General features: G+C 46.7%; 5 protein-coding genes across 5 annotated transcripts; all 5 read left to right on the top strand.

Moving 5' to 3' along the window:
* Positions 1–222: 222 nt before the first annotated feature.
* ONS95_002016 (uncharacterized protein) lies at positions 223–2,179 on the top strand (the record flags this gene model as incomplete). The annotated part of the gene is made up of 5 exons (XM_058495244.1): positions 223–330; positions 383–477; positions 533–1,147; positions 1,224–1,565; positions 1,630–2,179. The coding sequence occupies 5 exons, from the start codon at positions 223–225 to the stop codon at positions 2,177–2,179; spliced, it is 1,710 nt and encodes a 569-aa protein (XP_058355555.1).
* Positions 2,180–2,907: 728 nt separating this feature from the next.
* ONS95_002015 (uncharacterized protein) lies at positions 2,908–5,081 on the top strand (the record flags this gene model as incomplete). The annotated part of the gene is made up of 6 exons (XM_058495243.1): positions 2,908–3,111; positions 3,163–3,300; positions 3,346–3,499; positions 3,551–4,126; positions 4,267–4,465; positions 4,526–5,081. The coding sequence occupies 5 exons, from the start codon at positions 2,908–2,910 to the stop codon at positions 4,386–4,388; spliced, it is 1,194 nt and encodes a 397-aa protein (XP_058355554.1). The 3' UTR covers positions 4,389–4,465; positions 4,526–5,081.
* Positions 5,082–7,024: 1,943 nt separating this feature from the next.
* On the top strand, positions 7,025–8,479 carry ONS95_002014 (uncharacterized protein; the record flags this gene model as incomplete). Its single annotated transcript, XM_058495242.1, has 8 exons — positions 7,025–7,106; positions 7,160–7,245; positions 7,296–7,400; positions 7,448–7,529; positions 7,581–7,754; positions 7,806–7,947; positions 7,992–8,116; positions 8,169–8,479. 8 exons carry the CDS (start codon positions 7,025–7,027, stop codon positions 8,477–8,479), a joined length of 1,107 nt encoding a protein of 368 aa, XP_058355553.1.
* Positions 8,480–9,456: 977 nt separating this feature from the next.
* ONS95_002013 (uncharacterized protein) lies at positions 9,457–12,271 on the top strand. Its single transcript, XM_058495241.1, has 8 exons — positions 9,457–9,978; positions 10,037–10,136; positions 10,184–10,467; positions 10,516–10,938; positions 10,988–11,125; positions 11,174–11,242; positions 11,296–11,360; positions 11,407–12,271. The coding sequence occupies exons 1-8, from the start codon at positions 9,803–9,805 to the stop codon at positions 11,901–11,903; spliced, it is 1,752 nt and encodes a 583-aa protein (XP_058355552.1). The 5' UTR covers positions 9,457–9,802; the 3' UTR covers positions 11,904–12,271.
* Positions 12,272–13,117: 846 nt separating this feature from the next.
* ONS95_002012 (uncharacterized protein) lies at positions 13,118–13,912 on the top strand (the record flags this gene model as incomplete). The annotated part of the gene is made up of 1 exon (XM_058495240.1): positions 13,118–13,912. The coding sequence occupies one exon, from the start codon at positions 13,118–13,120 to the stop codon at positions 13,910–13,912; it is 795 nt and encodes a 264-aa protein (XP_058355551.1).
* Positions 13,913–14,344: the final 432 nt, after the last annotated feature.

Genomic DNA, 14,344 nt, shown 5'->3' with positions numbered 1-14,344 from the left:
CCATGAATATGTTTGATTTGTGTCACTATATTTGAGTTATGATACACCATTGTTGCACAACACGGTCTTCAGCCTCGGCGTCTTTTGCTGTGAACAGCACGTCATACACATTTCGCGGGTACATAAGTATTGGTTCGTCCAGGTCAATTTTGTACCTTCTTAGTAGAGACAGAAAGACAGTGATAAAATCCTCCAACAATATTTTGTTGGCATTCTGTTTCAATGATGGGTGTGACTAAACAGATTGTGGAGAGAAACTGGATTCATGACGAAGTTCCTCACGCACTGCCGGTGGGAAAGAGCCATATCCACCCACCAACAACACCGCATGTTAGTTTTACTCATCTTTCATCGCTATCATTTGGAAATTGATTGTCACCAGGCAGTGAGTTCATCACTCCCAACATGGGATGCTGTTATTTCTTGGTCACGAAAAGAAAAAGCTGCGAAAGAACACGTGGAGTTTAGCTATCCGAGGTATGTTGACATCCGTGGATAAGCGAGAAGGGGCTTCAATACTGATGAGTGAAAGGTTCTTCATTGCCAAGCCAGTCCAATTGCTCATCACCCGCATAAGAGAACGATTGAATATCAAGGACGACACGATCGCATGCATGGTTTTTCCTTCGAGCCGGATTGCAGAGTACTGCGCAACTGTGCTGCGAGCATCAAGGTCGGAAGCTCCAGCCAATACAGTCCGATTCCTTTTGTCCAACGAGTCGATTATCCACAATGGTGACAATGCATGGACCAATTTCTCGGTAGTCCTGTTCCCAACGAATCTAACGAAGGAATCCATGCTGGTATGGATGGACACTGGAGCGGGAATCACAACCCGCTATGCTGAGTATTGTCTGGAGAACTTCGATCTTCTGGCATCGGAATCAACCGAACAGACCTTTGAGACCCAGGCAACCAAGAGAAGATACTCTGAAAACAAGAAGCTCAATTATTGGACTCGTTCTGCCTGCAATGATATGCATGATCTCAGAACACGCATTGCACAGCTGGTGACCTCGGAAAATACGAAGCTGAAGAGAGGCAAAGCCGACGATGTGTTCATTTTTCCAACTGGAATGAACGCTATATTCACGGCGTTTGAAGCATTGGCAGCACTTAATCCCAAATCAAATGTGGTTGCATATGGGTAAGACTCCAATAAAGTTTTAATCAAAAGAATTTCTTGAAAAAAGCGAGCTTCTGCTGACTACTCTTTCTAACAGCTGGCTTTACCCAGAAACAGTCCATGATCTTCGAAGAACTTCCTGGGATCGTGTCATCTCCTTGAAATGGGGCACCGAAGAAGAACTGGACCAGCTTGAGCGTATGCTGATGATCTCTCACCACCGAATCACCACTCTCGTGTGCGAACTTCCAAGCAACATCAAGTTCATCTCACCAAACCTCGAACGGATAAAATCGTTGTCAGACCAGCACGGTCTCATTGTGGTGTGTGATGAAACCGCTGACAATTTCATCAACGTCGATGTCTTGCTCTATGTTGATGTCGTGGTGAGCAGCTTGACAAAGATGTTCAGTGGAGCTTCGAATGTGACTGGCGGCAGGTGGGTACTCGTATCATGGTCTTCAAAGTATAGGCGAGACTAACATTGTTTAAACTCGATTCAGTGTTGTGATAAATCCCAACTCTCGTCACTATGATGAAATAAAGTCTTTCTTGACTGTTCAACATAAGGGCGTCGTCTGCTTCCCACCCGACATGGCAGTACTCAAGCAGAATTCAGTAAACATGGCAGAGCGTGTCCACAGGTCCAACGCAAACACCCTTCCTGTCATCGACCTTCTCCGCAATCATCCCACAATCCAGCAAGTCAACTATCCATCTCTCGGGCCCACATCTCCCTGGTATGCCAAGGTTAAACGCCGAAATGGCGGCTATGGAAACGTTTTCAGCGTTGTGTTTCGTAACCCTGATACTGCGAAGCGATTCTACGACTGTTTGGACGTGTGTAAAGGGTCGAGTTTCGGCACGAACTTTACTCTAGCTGTTCCATATGTTCAATTGGCTTGCTACTGGAGTCAAGACAAGTGCGAGAAGTACGGATTACCCCGGCATGTCATACGTATCAGTATTGGGCTTGAGGATCCGAAGGAGATTGTTGCAAAGATTGAAGCTGCACTACGTGAAGCGGAAACAGATGCAGGGTGTAACCATTGAGAGCTGAAAAGTATTGTCTTGTCGCCAAGAAAAACACAGAAAGTTTAGAAGAATTTATTTCTGGCTTAGAGCACTACGTGTGTGAGAAAGTTAAGCCGGGCAGTTTAGCCGCAAGCAAGAAACAGTTGTGCGGATTCTTGAGAGTAACAAGTAGGAATAAACTCCTTGGGAACATTTCGTCGACCCTTGCCATATCAGACTTCTAAGATCTCCTGGAATAGGGAAAATGTTTCTCTCCAATAGTTTTGAATATGGTGTAGATTTAAGCCTGGTAGTCGTGCAGACGGGGTGCAGCATCCTTTCTGTTTTTTGTTGACTCTTCACGGCAAGAAGCGACGATGTAAAGGGGCAAATTATGTAAGCTTAGATTTGACCAATCGGGTTTAGCTTGCTTACATCCTCATTCTGGAACCTCGGTCTCTATCTTGGATTCATCACAGGGAAAGAATTGAACGGCTTCGCCGGATTCGAGAATCAAGTACGTGAAAGCTATCCAACATTTCTCTAACGACATCACATTGGACTACATTTTGTAGGTCGGACGAGTCCCGGCCTCCGGTTACGAGCATTGACGATCTCTGGATGCCGAGGTCCACGAGCGTACAACTGACACAACATCTCCAAACCTCGTCAAGACCAGGAACTGTATATTAACGTGTAACCTCAAGCTGTTTCGAAACACAGTGGTTTCATTCAGGACAAGTCATCCCAGCCCGATCATTACCATTATGTCAAACACAGGAAACAAAGAAGTCTACCCCGCGTTCGGGTGTCCATATCCTTACGCGGAACCTCTGTGGTACTCGCGGAACGTATCACCGCATTACAAGGATTCGCATCGGAAGCTTCGAGCTGCAGTGCGAAAGTATGTTGACGAGGAGATCCTTCCCAGTGCCTTTGAGTGGGAGTCAGCAGGCGAGATCCCAGACTCGGCACGTGATTATCTGTAGCCTGGTGGGAGACTTGGTGTTAATGTTGTACAGGCTTGGAAACGGCATGTCGAGTTGGGATACGTTGGTCTGGTAACAGGTCTGCCTTACATCAAGAGCCCTGGAGATATTCCCGTCGAGGAATGGGACTCTTGGCACTCGTTGATTGTAAATGATGAGCTGTCTCGTGTGGTACGACTCCCAGCCCTTGGAAGAAAGCCCAACTGACACGAAAAGGCATACACCGGCGTACTCTGGGGTCTCGGAGGAGGAAATGGAATTGGTGTTCCACCGATTGTGAACTTTGGAACAAAGGCCCAAAAGGATAAGTTCCTCCCTGGTGTAGCAGATGGAAGCATTCGATTCTGCTTGGGAATCACAGAACCCGATGGTGAGACTATCGTCTTGAATTAACTTCATGGCTCATGCAAGTAATTTTTAGCTGGATCTGATGTTGCCGGCATCAAAACTACTGCGATTCGGAAAGGCAATAATTACATCGTCAACGGATCGAAGAAATGGATTACGAATGCCATCTGGGCCGATTATGTGACAGCCGCAGTACGCACTGGGGGGCCTGGGGCTGCTGGAGTATCTGTCCTGATTATCCCTCTCAATGTACCTGGTGTTTCAACAAGAAAGATGGATAACTCCGGCGTGGGAGCATCAGGAAGTACGTTCATAACATTCGACGATGTCGTCGTCCCCGCGGAAAACTTAATACACAAAGAGAATCGAGGATTCGAGGTCATCATTTCCAACTTCAATGCCGAAAGAAAGTCTATCGCGACGCAAGCAATCAGACTCAGTCGAGTGTGTGCGGAGGATGCATGGAGACATGCATGTACTAGGGAAACGTTTGGGATGAAGTTGATTGAGAACCCTATCATCAGAGCCAAGTTTGCGAAGATGGGTAGAATGATCGAGCCTGCTCAAGCTTTCCTGGAACAGTTGACATGGTTGATAGAATTAAACAGGAGAAGTGGCAAGGACGACGTGCGAATTGGTGGTATGACTGGTAGGTGCACTCCGAGTTAATAATGAACCCCTAATTTTGATTTGGGAAGCTTCATGGAATGCCCCACAATTGATTTGCGTGGAGTACGGAGGTACCAGGAGCCCTGAAAAGACAAAGCTAATTATCTCGGTCTCTTCCAGCAATGCTAAAGGTTGTCAGTACAAGGTGCTTGGAAAAATGTGTCAGGGAAGCGCAACAGGTTCTAGGGGGGCTCGGATATGCCAGAGGTGGGAAAGGTGGAAGGTACATACTTCATTCCTAGACACTTTGGAACATAACTTTATTGACCGCCCTGCAGGATTGAAGCCATCTCGCGGGACGTCAGGGTCATGGCAGTTGGTCAGTCATCTTTCCCCCAGTCATCTCCCAGTACCTGAGACGAATCACTAACTTAGGAAGGTGGTGGAAGCGAGGAAATCATGAGTGAACTTGCGATCAGGGAGGAGACGAAGGACTTGAAAAAGTACGCCACAGCTGCGAGCAAGCTGTGACGCTGTGAACATTTGTCTGCGTTGGGTTGTTCTTGAAACTGCGTACATGGATGTATAATTATTCCCGAAGTGCCACGCCTGCCAAAACACAACTTAAACCTTATTTCTCGGCTTTTGGAACTTCTGGTCCGGATCGTCCATCATTATTGACTATTGCCAGTTGTGGAGAGGTAGAGAAAGGTTGAAAAGTACCCGCAGGAGGCTGCTTTGAGTTCGAGCTCGCAGCATGATGGTTCAATTTCATATCCAAGCTAGATCGAAAAATTTCGAGTTTCCGATTTGGCGTTTGCCTTTCTTGACAGTACGACCCTGTGGGGCAATCGATAAGTTACTTTGACGTTCATGATAGAGTATAACTGTAACATCGCTCAAGGTTTGTTTTTGAGATGGTCGCTATCACTGCACCGGTGGGACTGTGCGGCGAAGCATCAACACAAGTCTAGCAAGGGTTTTGAGGAGCCAAGTGGTTGTTCATCCGGAGTTATCTCCCATTCCGGAGCGTTCACCTCCCCTGAAGTCTGGAGAAGCATCTTCTTCGCTTGCTTCCGTGCCGTACACACGCACATTAATAATCTTGTCGTTCTGGCACTACTGTTTACTGGCGAGACTACTGATGAAAAAGAAAGTTTATGTTCCTTCCGAAATCCTTCGGCGCCCATCCATGTGGGGCTCGCGAAGCTGGAGACGGTTCACATTTCACCCGTGGAAAAGTTTATATGCCTGCTCCTAGCCATTTCCCCAAGTCTTAACTCGCCATTTGAGCTACCTCCGTATTCGAATGGGGAATATGCCGTGAAGACCCAGCCGTGTTTCCAACACAAATGCGGATGATAGTTCCCGTGAGGCGCAACACCACAGACCCTCCAACGAAAGCTACAAAAGAGGCGTCTTTGATTGATAAATTTAGTACTCGAAAAGCGCCGTCAAAGAATGCTGTTACTAACATCAGCTCCAGTGGCGCCTCAAAAAGCCTCGGCAGATGAAAGTTTCGACGCCGCCGTCCTGTTTCTGGTTTTAAGGAGAAGTTTGGGCAAATGGGGCGTCTGTCCAGCCGTTTTCAGGCTCGGTAAGGAGAGTTCCAAGCAGTTAGCTTAATGATAATGACCTCCCCTCAACCTGCAGGTCGACGGACCAATACTTGGCCTCATCTCCAACAATCGGTGTTCTGTCGAGTCTGTGCATGGTACTGACTACCCCACAGCTGCCAATTGAATATTGAACAGGCATGAACTATTGGTTATTGATATCCCAGCAATCCTTTACTGCAACAGTACAATAGACCAGGAACGAGACGCTAGCCTATCTACATGACCTGAAATTTGAGAAGCTTCGAGTTTACACGAAGAAGCTTTGGTAACTTCCGAGAGCCTTTTCAGAGTTCAAGTCTGTTCCAGAAGCTTGTTGTCACTAAAGTGGCCCATTTGGATTGGCTGCAGGAGCGCCATGCGACATTATTACAGAGACTATAGCTTCTTGATTGGTGGACTATCAGAATAACGTGGGATCAAGATAACCATCACTACTACTATACAACAGTTACCACTTGCCATGCCCAACCCTAGAAGCCTGCCTGCCTGCCCGACCCTAGCAAATCGATCGTCAAGAGGAGATCTGAGACAAAATTTGACATTCGGGTTGATTAGACTGGATGATCTGGTCTGTTGTTCCGTCTTTTCACAGGGACAAACCTTTGAAGAAATTTCTTGGTATTCTTGCCTTTTGGCATTGATCAGCGCACTCTGTTCTCGTTGGTGAGTCGCCAACAACAATTGGCTCAACTGTCCCAGGATGCTTCCATACCCACCCCCGCAACCATATCTCGGGGCGCAGGAAGCACTGCCGTCCCGTGCTGGCCCCAGAGAAGACCTTGACAAACGGGGATACCAGGATGTCGATCCCCGCGATGTCTGAGACCACCCTGAAAGCTCGGCTGGCTAAAACTTTGACTGATTTGTGCTCGCTACGGAGATGCATCCTGGAGCTCATAACAAGTCAAAGGCCGACTTGTCCTAAGTACGAAAGTATATTGTGTCTGGGACTTGGTGTTGTCCCATAATATTCAAGAGTTTACGCCACATCAGCCAAGACCCCAATCCTTCAACACACTGATTCGTCGCGATGCATGTGTCAGAATGCCTGCATGTGTAGTGACTGAAGCACCGTCTGCTGCATTTGCCAGGGGTTACGATGCTAAATCTCAGGTGGGCGGGATGAGCTATTCTGCCTGATATCCGAAGAGCGGGTGGCTCTCCATTCGCAAGTGGCTCGCCCTCCTTTAGCGAGGGGAGGGAATGGGATATAGTCGACAAGGTTCGTCTCTTCAAGAGACCTTTGATGCTTGGTAATTTGTTTGAGAGGTAGACCTTGAATACTTGATGCCATAATTCTCCTAGAAAGATCTCCAGCGATGGATGCACCCAAGCCTCCGCCATATCGGGGGGCGCAGACCACGATGATGGCCATTTCTATTGTTTTCACCACCCTCGGAAGTAGGTAATTGCTTTCATTTGTCTGTATAGATGATGCTGACTTTTGACCGAAGCTGTTGCGATTATCCTTCGGCTGGTGGGAAGATGGATCGTCCTCAGGAAGTTCGGGGTTGACGACATAACCATGACCGTCGGAATGGTATGTATGGACGGTGAACATGCAGCAGAGGAGTGTGTTGATTACCTTAGGTTTTGACCGGCGGCTATTTGTTCGAAATTCTGTACGGAAGGCGTTTTGGGCTGGGGCTTCACGGCGCGGACATTGCTTTCGAGAGGATGCACAATGTGCTTATGGTAGAGATCATCATTCCATCACACGATTCTGTATTAACCTGATACAGCTGATCTACGCCATTCAATTGACTTACAACACAATCATAGCATTGGTCAAGATTTCAATCGTCTCCTTCTATTTACGATTGGGTAATTGCTCCCGCCCGGATTTGCATTCTACATCTTACTGATACTCTGCAGCAACGGTAGACAGTGCTCTTCGGAAAGGTTCTTGGGCCACCATTATCTTCCTGCTTGCATTCTACATCACTACACAGACTACAACCACATTGCAGTGTTTGCCAATACACTCAAATTGGGATCTCACAGGAACTGTGAAAAAGAAATGCATCAACACTGTTGTTTATTTCTACAGTATGAACCAGATATGGCCCCCAATCAACGTTCTTCTCTAACGGCCTCTAGTTATTGCAGTTGTCAATATTCTCCTTGACATATGGATACTTTTGCTTCCAGTCAGGACACTCAGCAATATCAAGCGTAGTCGAAGAGACAAGATTGTGCTATTAATTATTTTTGGAGTGGGCGGATTTTCTTGCATCTCCAGGTAAGTTGTTTCAATGGACATCGAACTTTCTCTGACTACCATAGCATCATTCGACTTTACACAATCAAAGTGTTCGCTACATCTAAAGATCCCTTTTTCGACGGCGTTCCGATCAATACATGGTCTATGATTGAGATCAATGTTGCAGTTGTCTGTGCTTCTGTGCCAGGTATGACAGCAATCCACATATATTGAACCCCTTGACTTACACTGCATTCTAGCTATGAAGCCTCTATTCACAAAAGCTGTGCGGGAACGAATGACTGGAAGCAGCCGCACTCGAACAGCATTCAATTCTTATGGACACCAGATGTTACCCCTCAGCGGGGAGGAAAACAAATCTCCATCAGGCGGTTTCCGAGACGCCAAATCTGGGTATATGGCAAAGGCCACATCGAAGGGCATGGGCGGCAGTGAAGAACACATCAACTCAAAGATCCAGGGGATCGAGTATGAAAGGGAATTCACGGTCGAGGAGTCATACATTGGATCGACGAACAAAAGCATCTCAGGATCTTCGTCTCGGGCGTAATGGCAGTGAAACGGATTCAAGGGTAGGAAGGCTATTTCAATATTAGCGTCAATCTATTGTATCAATGTGTAAATATATGTCTAGAACATTTCTAAACATGACAGAGTCAAAGTTTAGAGTAGATACTACCCTAACTTTCATTTCTCAGCACTTGAGTTCAGTAACACGAGCCTCCGTGGAAACTTCAGCCATCCCGCCTCGCCTAAGACCCCATGTGCCTGGGAGTCTGGGGCATGGATTGCTGGAGAGACCCTGAGCTCCCCTAGTCAAGGTACCAGTTGAATTCGGATAAAGGACAGAATACGACATACGAACTCTCGTCGAAGACAGGGAAGACGAGAAGTCAGGAGCGCCAAGCAGTGCCTCTGGTCTGCTAACCGACATTCGAATCCAACCTTCTATGTGGCGTGTTCTAGTGCTTGCTAACCTCGTGGAAGGGTGATGCTCCGAAGATGAGACTATCCTCCTTCGGAATCGATTAAAGGGTCATGAGGCCACAAGGCACACACACACCTGTTGTAACCCCTGTCAGACCCTTACTTAAGGCACACACGCTGTTTTATTAAGCGAGAATACCCCTCTAAAACTAGTTTCCTTCAAGTAGTATAACACATAATAAGATATTAATATTATTTTAATATTAATACAAATATTATTATAAGTCTTTTCTGATTCTTATGAAATTAAGTACTTAAAATTTCGTTGTAATTTAGCTATTAAATAATTCTTCAAAGTGTGTAGCTGAACCTTTAAAGTGTACAGCTGAGTCGATTTCCCTAAGTCAGCTTACCGAAGGATTAAAGCAGCAGGGCTGTGTTTTGGTAGGGCTATTCCTCATTTGTGTGTGTGTGCCTTATGGCCTCATGACCCTTTAATCGATTCCTCCTTCTTTAGCAAGGTTGGTACAGTAGCCTCGCATCAACCCGCCCTAGTCCCCCGCCCCCAGTCACCACCAACCAAACAGAACTGCCGACTCCCTGTACTTTATTGAAATGAAGGTTTTCCCAGCCAGCGACTTGAGACCAACGCACATGTTGCATATGGGACGATGAACCCTGCGCCATGCTGTATTTAGTAAATTTACTGCAGAGAGACATCTGGTATCTACCGATCTCGTCAGGCAGAGCTTACCAAACGGAATACCCCCATGACATGATTTATATCCTGCAAGGGTTTGTGTTGGTACTTGAATTTTCCTCATTATCTCGCATCGTTCCTCCTCCTCCTCCTCCTCCTCCTCCTTCTTCCAGCTCAAGAATCTCAGTTCTCTTTTCTTTGTATCAATTGCATCGTCCTCAGAGTACATAGCTGCCGTCAGTCATCATGGAGAAGACTGAAGATATACACGCCTCCGACAAGACGATCGGAGAAGCGTCCGCTCCTTCTTCACCTCGCGAGTCCGAGAAACATGCCTCAAGAGATGGACCCATTCTCGATGGTGATGAGCATATCAACTTGGGATGGAGGAGTTGGTTGGTTGTCTTCATGACTTGCTTTGCGTATGTCCCAATTCGAGACTTGTCGATAGTTGAACAACAGCTAATCGAATATCTCAAGTATCATGGCACAGACATTCGTGGTGGTCGGTCCCGGCAACGTCATATCCTTTATCATTCGAGAACTTGGTGATCCGGGCCTCGTGGGATGGATTATTCAAGTCAGTCTTAGTGCTGAGATCTTCATGATTGTGGCTGACACTGATAGGGACCCCTCCTCATCCAAGCCGTTCTGTCCCCAATTATTGGTCGTCTCTCGGATGTCGTTGATCGACGGTACCTCGCTTCCATCCCACCACTGATTGCATTTGCTGGAGCAGTGATGTCGGCAAGAGCAAACTCCATGGCAACATTGATCGGAGGTGGCATACTGATTGGTGTCACATTGAGCACAATCTCAATTGTGCAAGCCATTCCAGCGGAAGTTCTTCCCATGAAGTTTCGAGCATTGGCAAACGGCTTTGCATTCGTTGCTGGATCGATTGGTGGACTGTAAGTATATAACAAGACTCGGAGGCTGGCAGTACTGACAGAATGTAGTATCGGAGTACTTGGCGGAGGGGGCTTGACAAATGAAAACATCAAAGGCTGGAGAAACATCTACTGGCTGCAGGCTGCCTTCCATCTCACATCTGCGATCGGACTACTCGCATTCTATCACCCCGAACGGCCAGCTGATCGACCAAAGAAGTCATTCCGTGAAGTCTTCTGGGCCATGGACCCAATTGGATCTGGTCTCTTTATGTGCGGCTCAACTCTGATGCTACTGGCATTGGACTGGGCTGGAGGAACCTACAAGTGGAGTGATTTGCACGTGGCTGTGCCTCTGGGTGTTGGTGGTGGATTGACCATTCTATTCTTTCTCTATGAATGGAAGGGGAGAGACGATGGACTTGTGGCACATGTGTTTTTCAAAGGCAGTCCCAACTTCGCTCTCTCCGTGTTTGCTTTCGCCGTCGAAGGGTACGTACCTAATACGATTGGTGTTTTATTTGCTTACCAATTGTATCAGATGGATCTTTTTCAGTGCCGTCAACAGCGTCACAACCCAAATCGTCCTCAACCTTGGCTTCGAGACTTCAGCCTGGAAGATTTCAATTCGTCAGCTCAGTTTCAACTTGGTCAACATCTTCGCATGTTTACCAATCACGTAAGACAGGATAGATCACCTAGTACGAAATTCAGCTGACATAATTAGGTGGTATGCTACGAAGTACAAGGATATGAAGCTCCCTCTTCTTGTTACTTTCGTCCTTTTCCTCGTCGTGTAAGTTCCCCACAAGATACCCTCTTCGAGATACGCTCACTAACGTGCGAAAGATGCATATGTTACTCGACTATCACCCCTGCAATGAACCATGCTCAGATCGGGTATAATGTCATCTGTATGATCTCAATCTCATTAATATTAATCATGCTAATATATCACAGCTGGTATTGGCCAAGCTGGCCCATTGACCTTACTCGTCGCCCTCGTCCAATTTACAGCACCCCATCAATTCCTCGCCAACGCAACCGGTCTTGCTTTCTCAGCCAGAGCCATCGGAGGTGCATTTGGCTCAGCAGTCGTCAATGTCATTATCAACAACAAGCTGAACTCGACACTGACTCCCAAGGTCACCAAAGCGGCCCTCGGTGCAGGTCTTCCCGCTTCATCGCTTGGCGATCTCTTTAAAGCCATGGCTACTGGAGACCCTGCAGCCTTCGCTGCTGTTGTTGGACTGACTCCTGAAATCACCGGCGCTGCGATGAAGGCAAGCCAGAATGCTCATGCTGCTGCATATCGTCTTGCTTGGGCTTCGATCATCCCATTTACGGTCCTCGCTATCATCGCCGTCGCTTGTTTGAAGGGTGTCAAGGATCTGATGACTGAGAGAATTGATGCTACTCTGGAGCATGTTCATCATGTTGATGAGTCTAAAGCATAGTTATCATGATAGAGAAAGGGTCCCTTTCGGGAGGATTGGATAGACGGCTTTGTGGAATCAGGTGTAATGGGGACGAAATTGGTAGACTTGCTTGCACTGGAATGCAGCATATGGTTCATATATCAGCTTCTGCTTGTAACGCAGAACTGACAGAGTATTTTCAATCCAATAGACTTCGGTGGCTGTTGATCTCAGCCACTCTCCGGAACCTTCCAATATCTCAACACATATTGATCACGTGTCAGACTGGGTGACAGGACCACCGGGATTCTTAGATACTACATGAGGCATATAAGAAGTAGTCTTTTCACCGCGTGTATCCTTGAAAAGATACATATCTTATTCTACCCAGGGTTTGCCCTTTCGCGAAGAAGCTGTCGCCTACCAACATTGTCCCCGTTGCCCAAGATCGTCCCTTCCTAGCATCAAACACTTCAACGATTGCGTTTCTATTCCCAACTGACCACGCTTTCCAGTTTCAGAATACATTTGAGACCCGTACAAAAAAATTGGGTTCGATGGAGCTTCAACTTAGCAGAAGGTGTTTTTTACAGTAGCAATATCTCATTCTCCTCAATATCGCCTCCAGGCCAAATGGACAAATCTGGACCGATCAGTCTATCTCTTCACCAAAGACTTTCTGTCCCCAATATATTTGAGACAGGTCCGTCTCTCACGAATATTAAGGATGCATTGCCAATACGACATATACGACGATGCAAAGGACATACCATGCCCCATGGCCAGGATTGGTGTGCTGATAGAGAATGCCAATTCTGCAATGAGCTCCGCTTTTACAACAAAGACGCCGACTGTCGAGGGAATCACCGAAGTAAGCCTTCATTTTTAGCCCCGATGACGATCATTAACATCTTTTTAAGGACTATCAAACTGAGTCTAGGTGGATTCTTGACTTGGCCAATGGGTCGTAAAGGCACGATTTGGGAAGTCCAGGCCATTCAGCGCATCGACTTGCCTCCTCAAATCCCGATATACAATTTGCCCAAGACGTTGTGCAACTTCTTCTACGCTTCATGTTAGTAGCTGACGAGCCTATTACCCATTCTTACTTGCAGCACGCAATATGGTATGAGCGGCTGCCCGATTCAGAAACAACTGATACAGGGGCATCCGATTTAGAACGTGGTGGGCTGATTCAGAGAGGAGTGATCAAGTATACGTGGTCCAGGTACTTGAGGTCAGCAATACTGGCAATGTGCAAATGGTTCTTCAGTGTTGGGTTTACGATTTTGTATCGGTACAACACATTTCGGTCCACTGGAGTCGTTTCCCGAGCAGATTGTCGGTGGGCAGATGAATGCACGCTGGGGCCATATTCAGGAGACTCCTCTCTCCTCGGCCGTTTCTTATGTTTCAAACATCTGATTTCCGATCTTGATGCAAGAATTGTGAGCCGCTCAAGTCTGCTGAAGAAAGTTATGATTCAGTATTCGGACAGCAATAGCGATTTCTACGTCAAAGGAGGAATTGGCAAGCTCCTGCCTCCGACTGACAATTTGGACGGTGTACATTACTTTGAAAACGTATTTATAGCACTCGTCGCAGTGGGTGTAAAGCTGAGAGATCTTACCATTGCCATTGATGAACAAGAGCCAGGGGTCATCGATATAATTCGCTTTATGCAGAAATTCATCTTAGTATGTCAGTCTACAGGCGAAGAGCGTAGAAAATGGCTTTCCTCTTTCAGAACACAGTTGAGGGAGACATGGGCAAAATGCTGGAGATTCTCACCTACAAGAATTCCTGCAAAAGATGCCGAAGTTGAGCACATTCTTGTCCAAAGAGCGGAGGTTGTTGGAGAAGGAGATTTGATATTCAAGGATCCGACTGCCGAAGCTCATGGTGATCACATATCGGGGGGCTACTTGCCAACCAGCAATGTGGCAAAGGGTTTGATTGACTATTTCGAGATTCTTAATAGCACCAAACTCTTCAATTGCACCGTGTTTGTTTACAGGAAAATTCAATCAGAGACGATTGGGGGATGACGGTTCCCTAGTGGAGGACGAGAAACTGTGCAATGCGAGACAATCGATCCCTGTAGTGTCAGCATGTCGTGACCGAGCGTCACATCCTTATCCGGACCACTGGAGAATTATGCTTTCTGTTGACTCGGCTGCTGGGTAGGAATCAGTGGTTAGCCGAGAACTTACCTCGTCCAAAGCGAAAAAGGAAACGGGATGGAGAAGACACCCCTGGTTACTCAGACCAACTTCATATTTTATAATAAAACGGGTTTCGGCAGTGATCACAACATAGCTAGATTTGCCAGTACGCAACTTCAACAATGAAAATATGACTTTCACTTCTGCTCAGACATTTGTTTTTCAAGCGCAAATTAGATTATTTGCTAGTGTTAGGATAGACAAATAAGAAAACCTAACAATTCTCCACTACCTCCCATTTCGATGCCAGTTCAT

This window comes from Cadophora gregata (genome assembly GCF_030347475.1).
Source record: "Cadophora gregata isolate MNR1 chromosome Unknown scaffold_10, whole genome shotgun sequence".
In the NCBI taxonomy this organism is placed as follows: Eukaryota; Fungi; Ascomycota; class Leotiomycetes; order Helotiales; family Ploettnerulaceae; genus Cadophora; species Cadophora gregata.
This window is presented reverse-complemented; position numbering and strand designations above follow the sequence as displayed.

What these genes read in the sequence shown, in the direction of transcription:
- ONS95_002013 (XM_058495241.1), top strand. Translation starts at nt 9,803, where the DNA reads ATGGAGAAGACTGAAGATATACACGCCTCCGACAAGACGATCGGAGAA. An exon ending in GTCTTCATGACTTGCTTTGC is followed by an intron (nt 9,979 to 10,036) that starts GTATGTCCCAAT and finishes GAATATCTCAAG; the next exon opens with TATCATGGCACAGACATTCG. An exon ending in TTCGCATGTTTACCAATCAC is followed by an intron (nt 11,126 to 11,173) that starts GTAAGACAGGAT and finishes TGACATAATTAG; the next exon opens with GTGGTATGCTACGAAGTACA.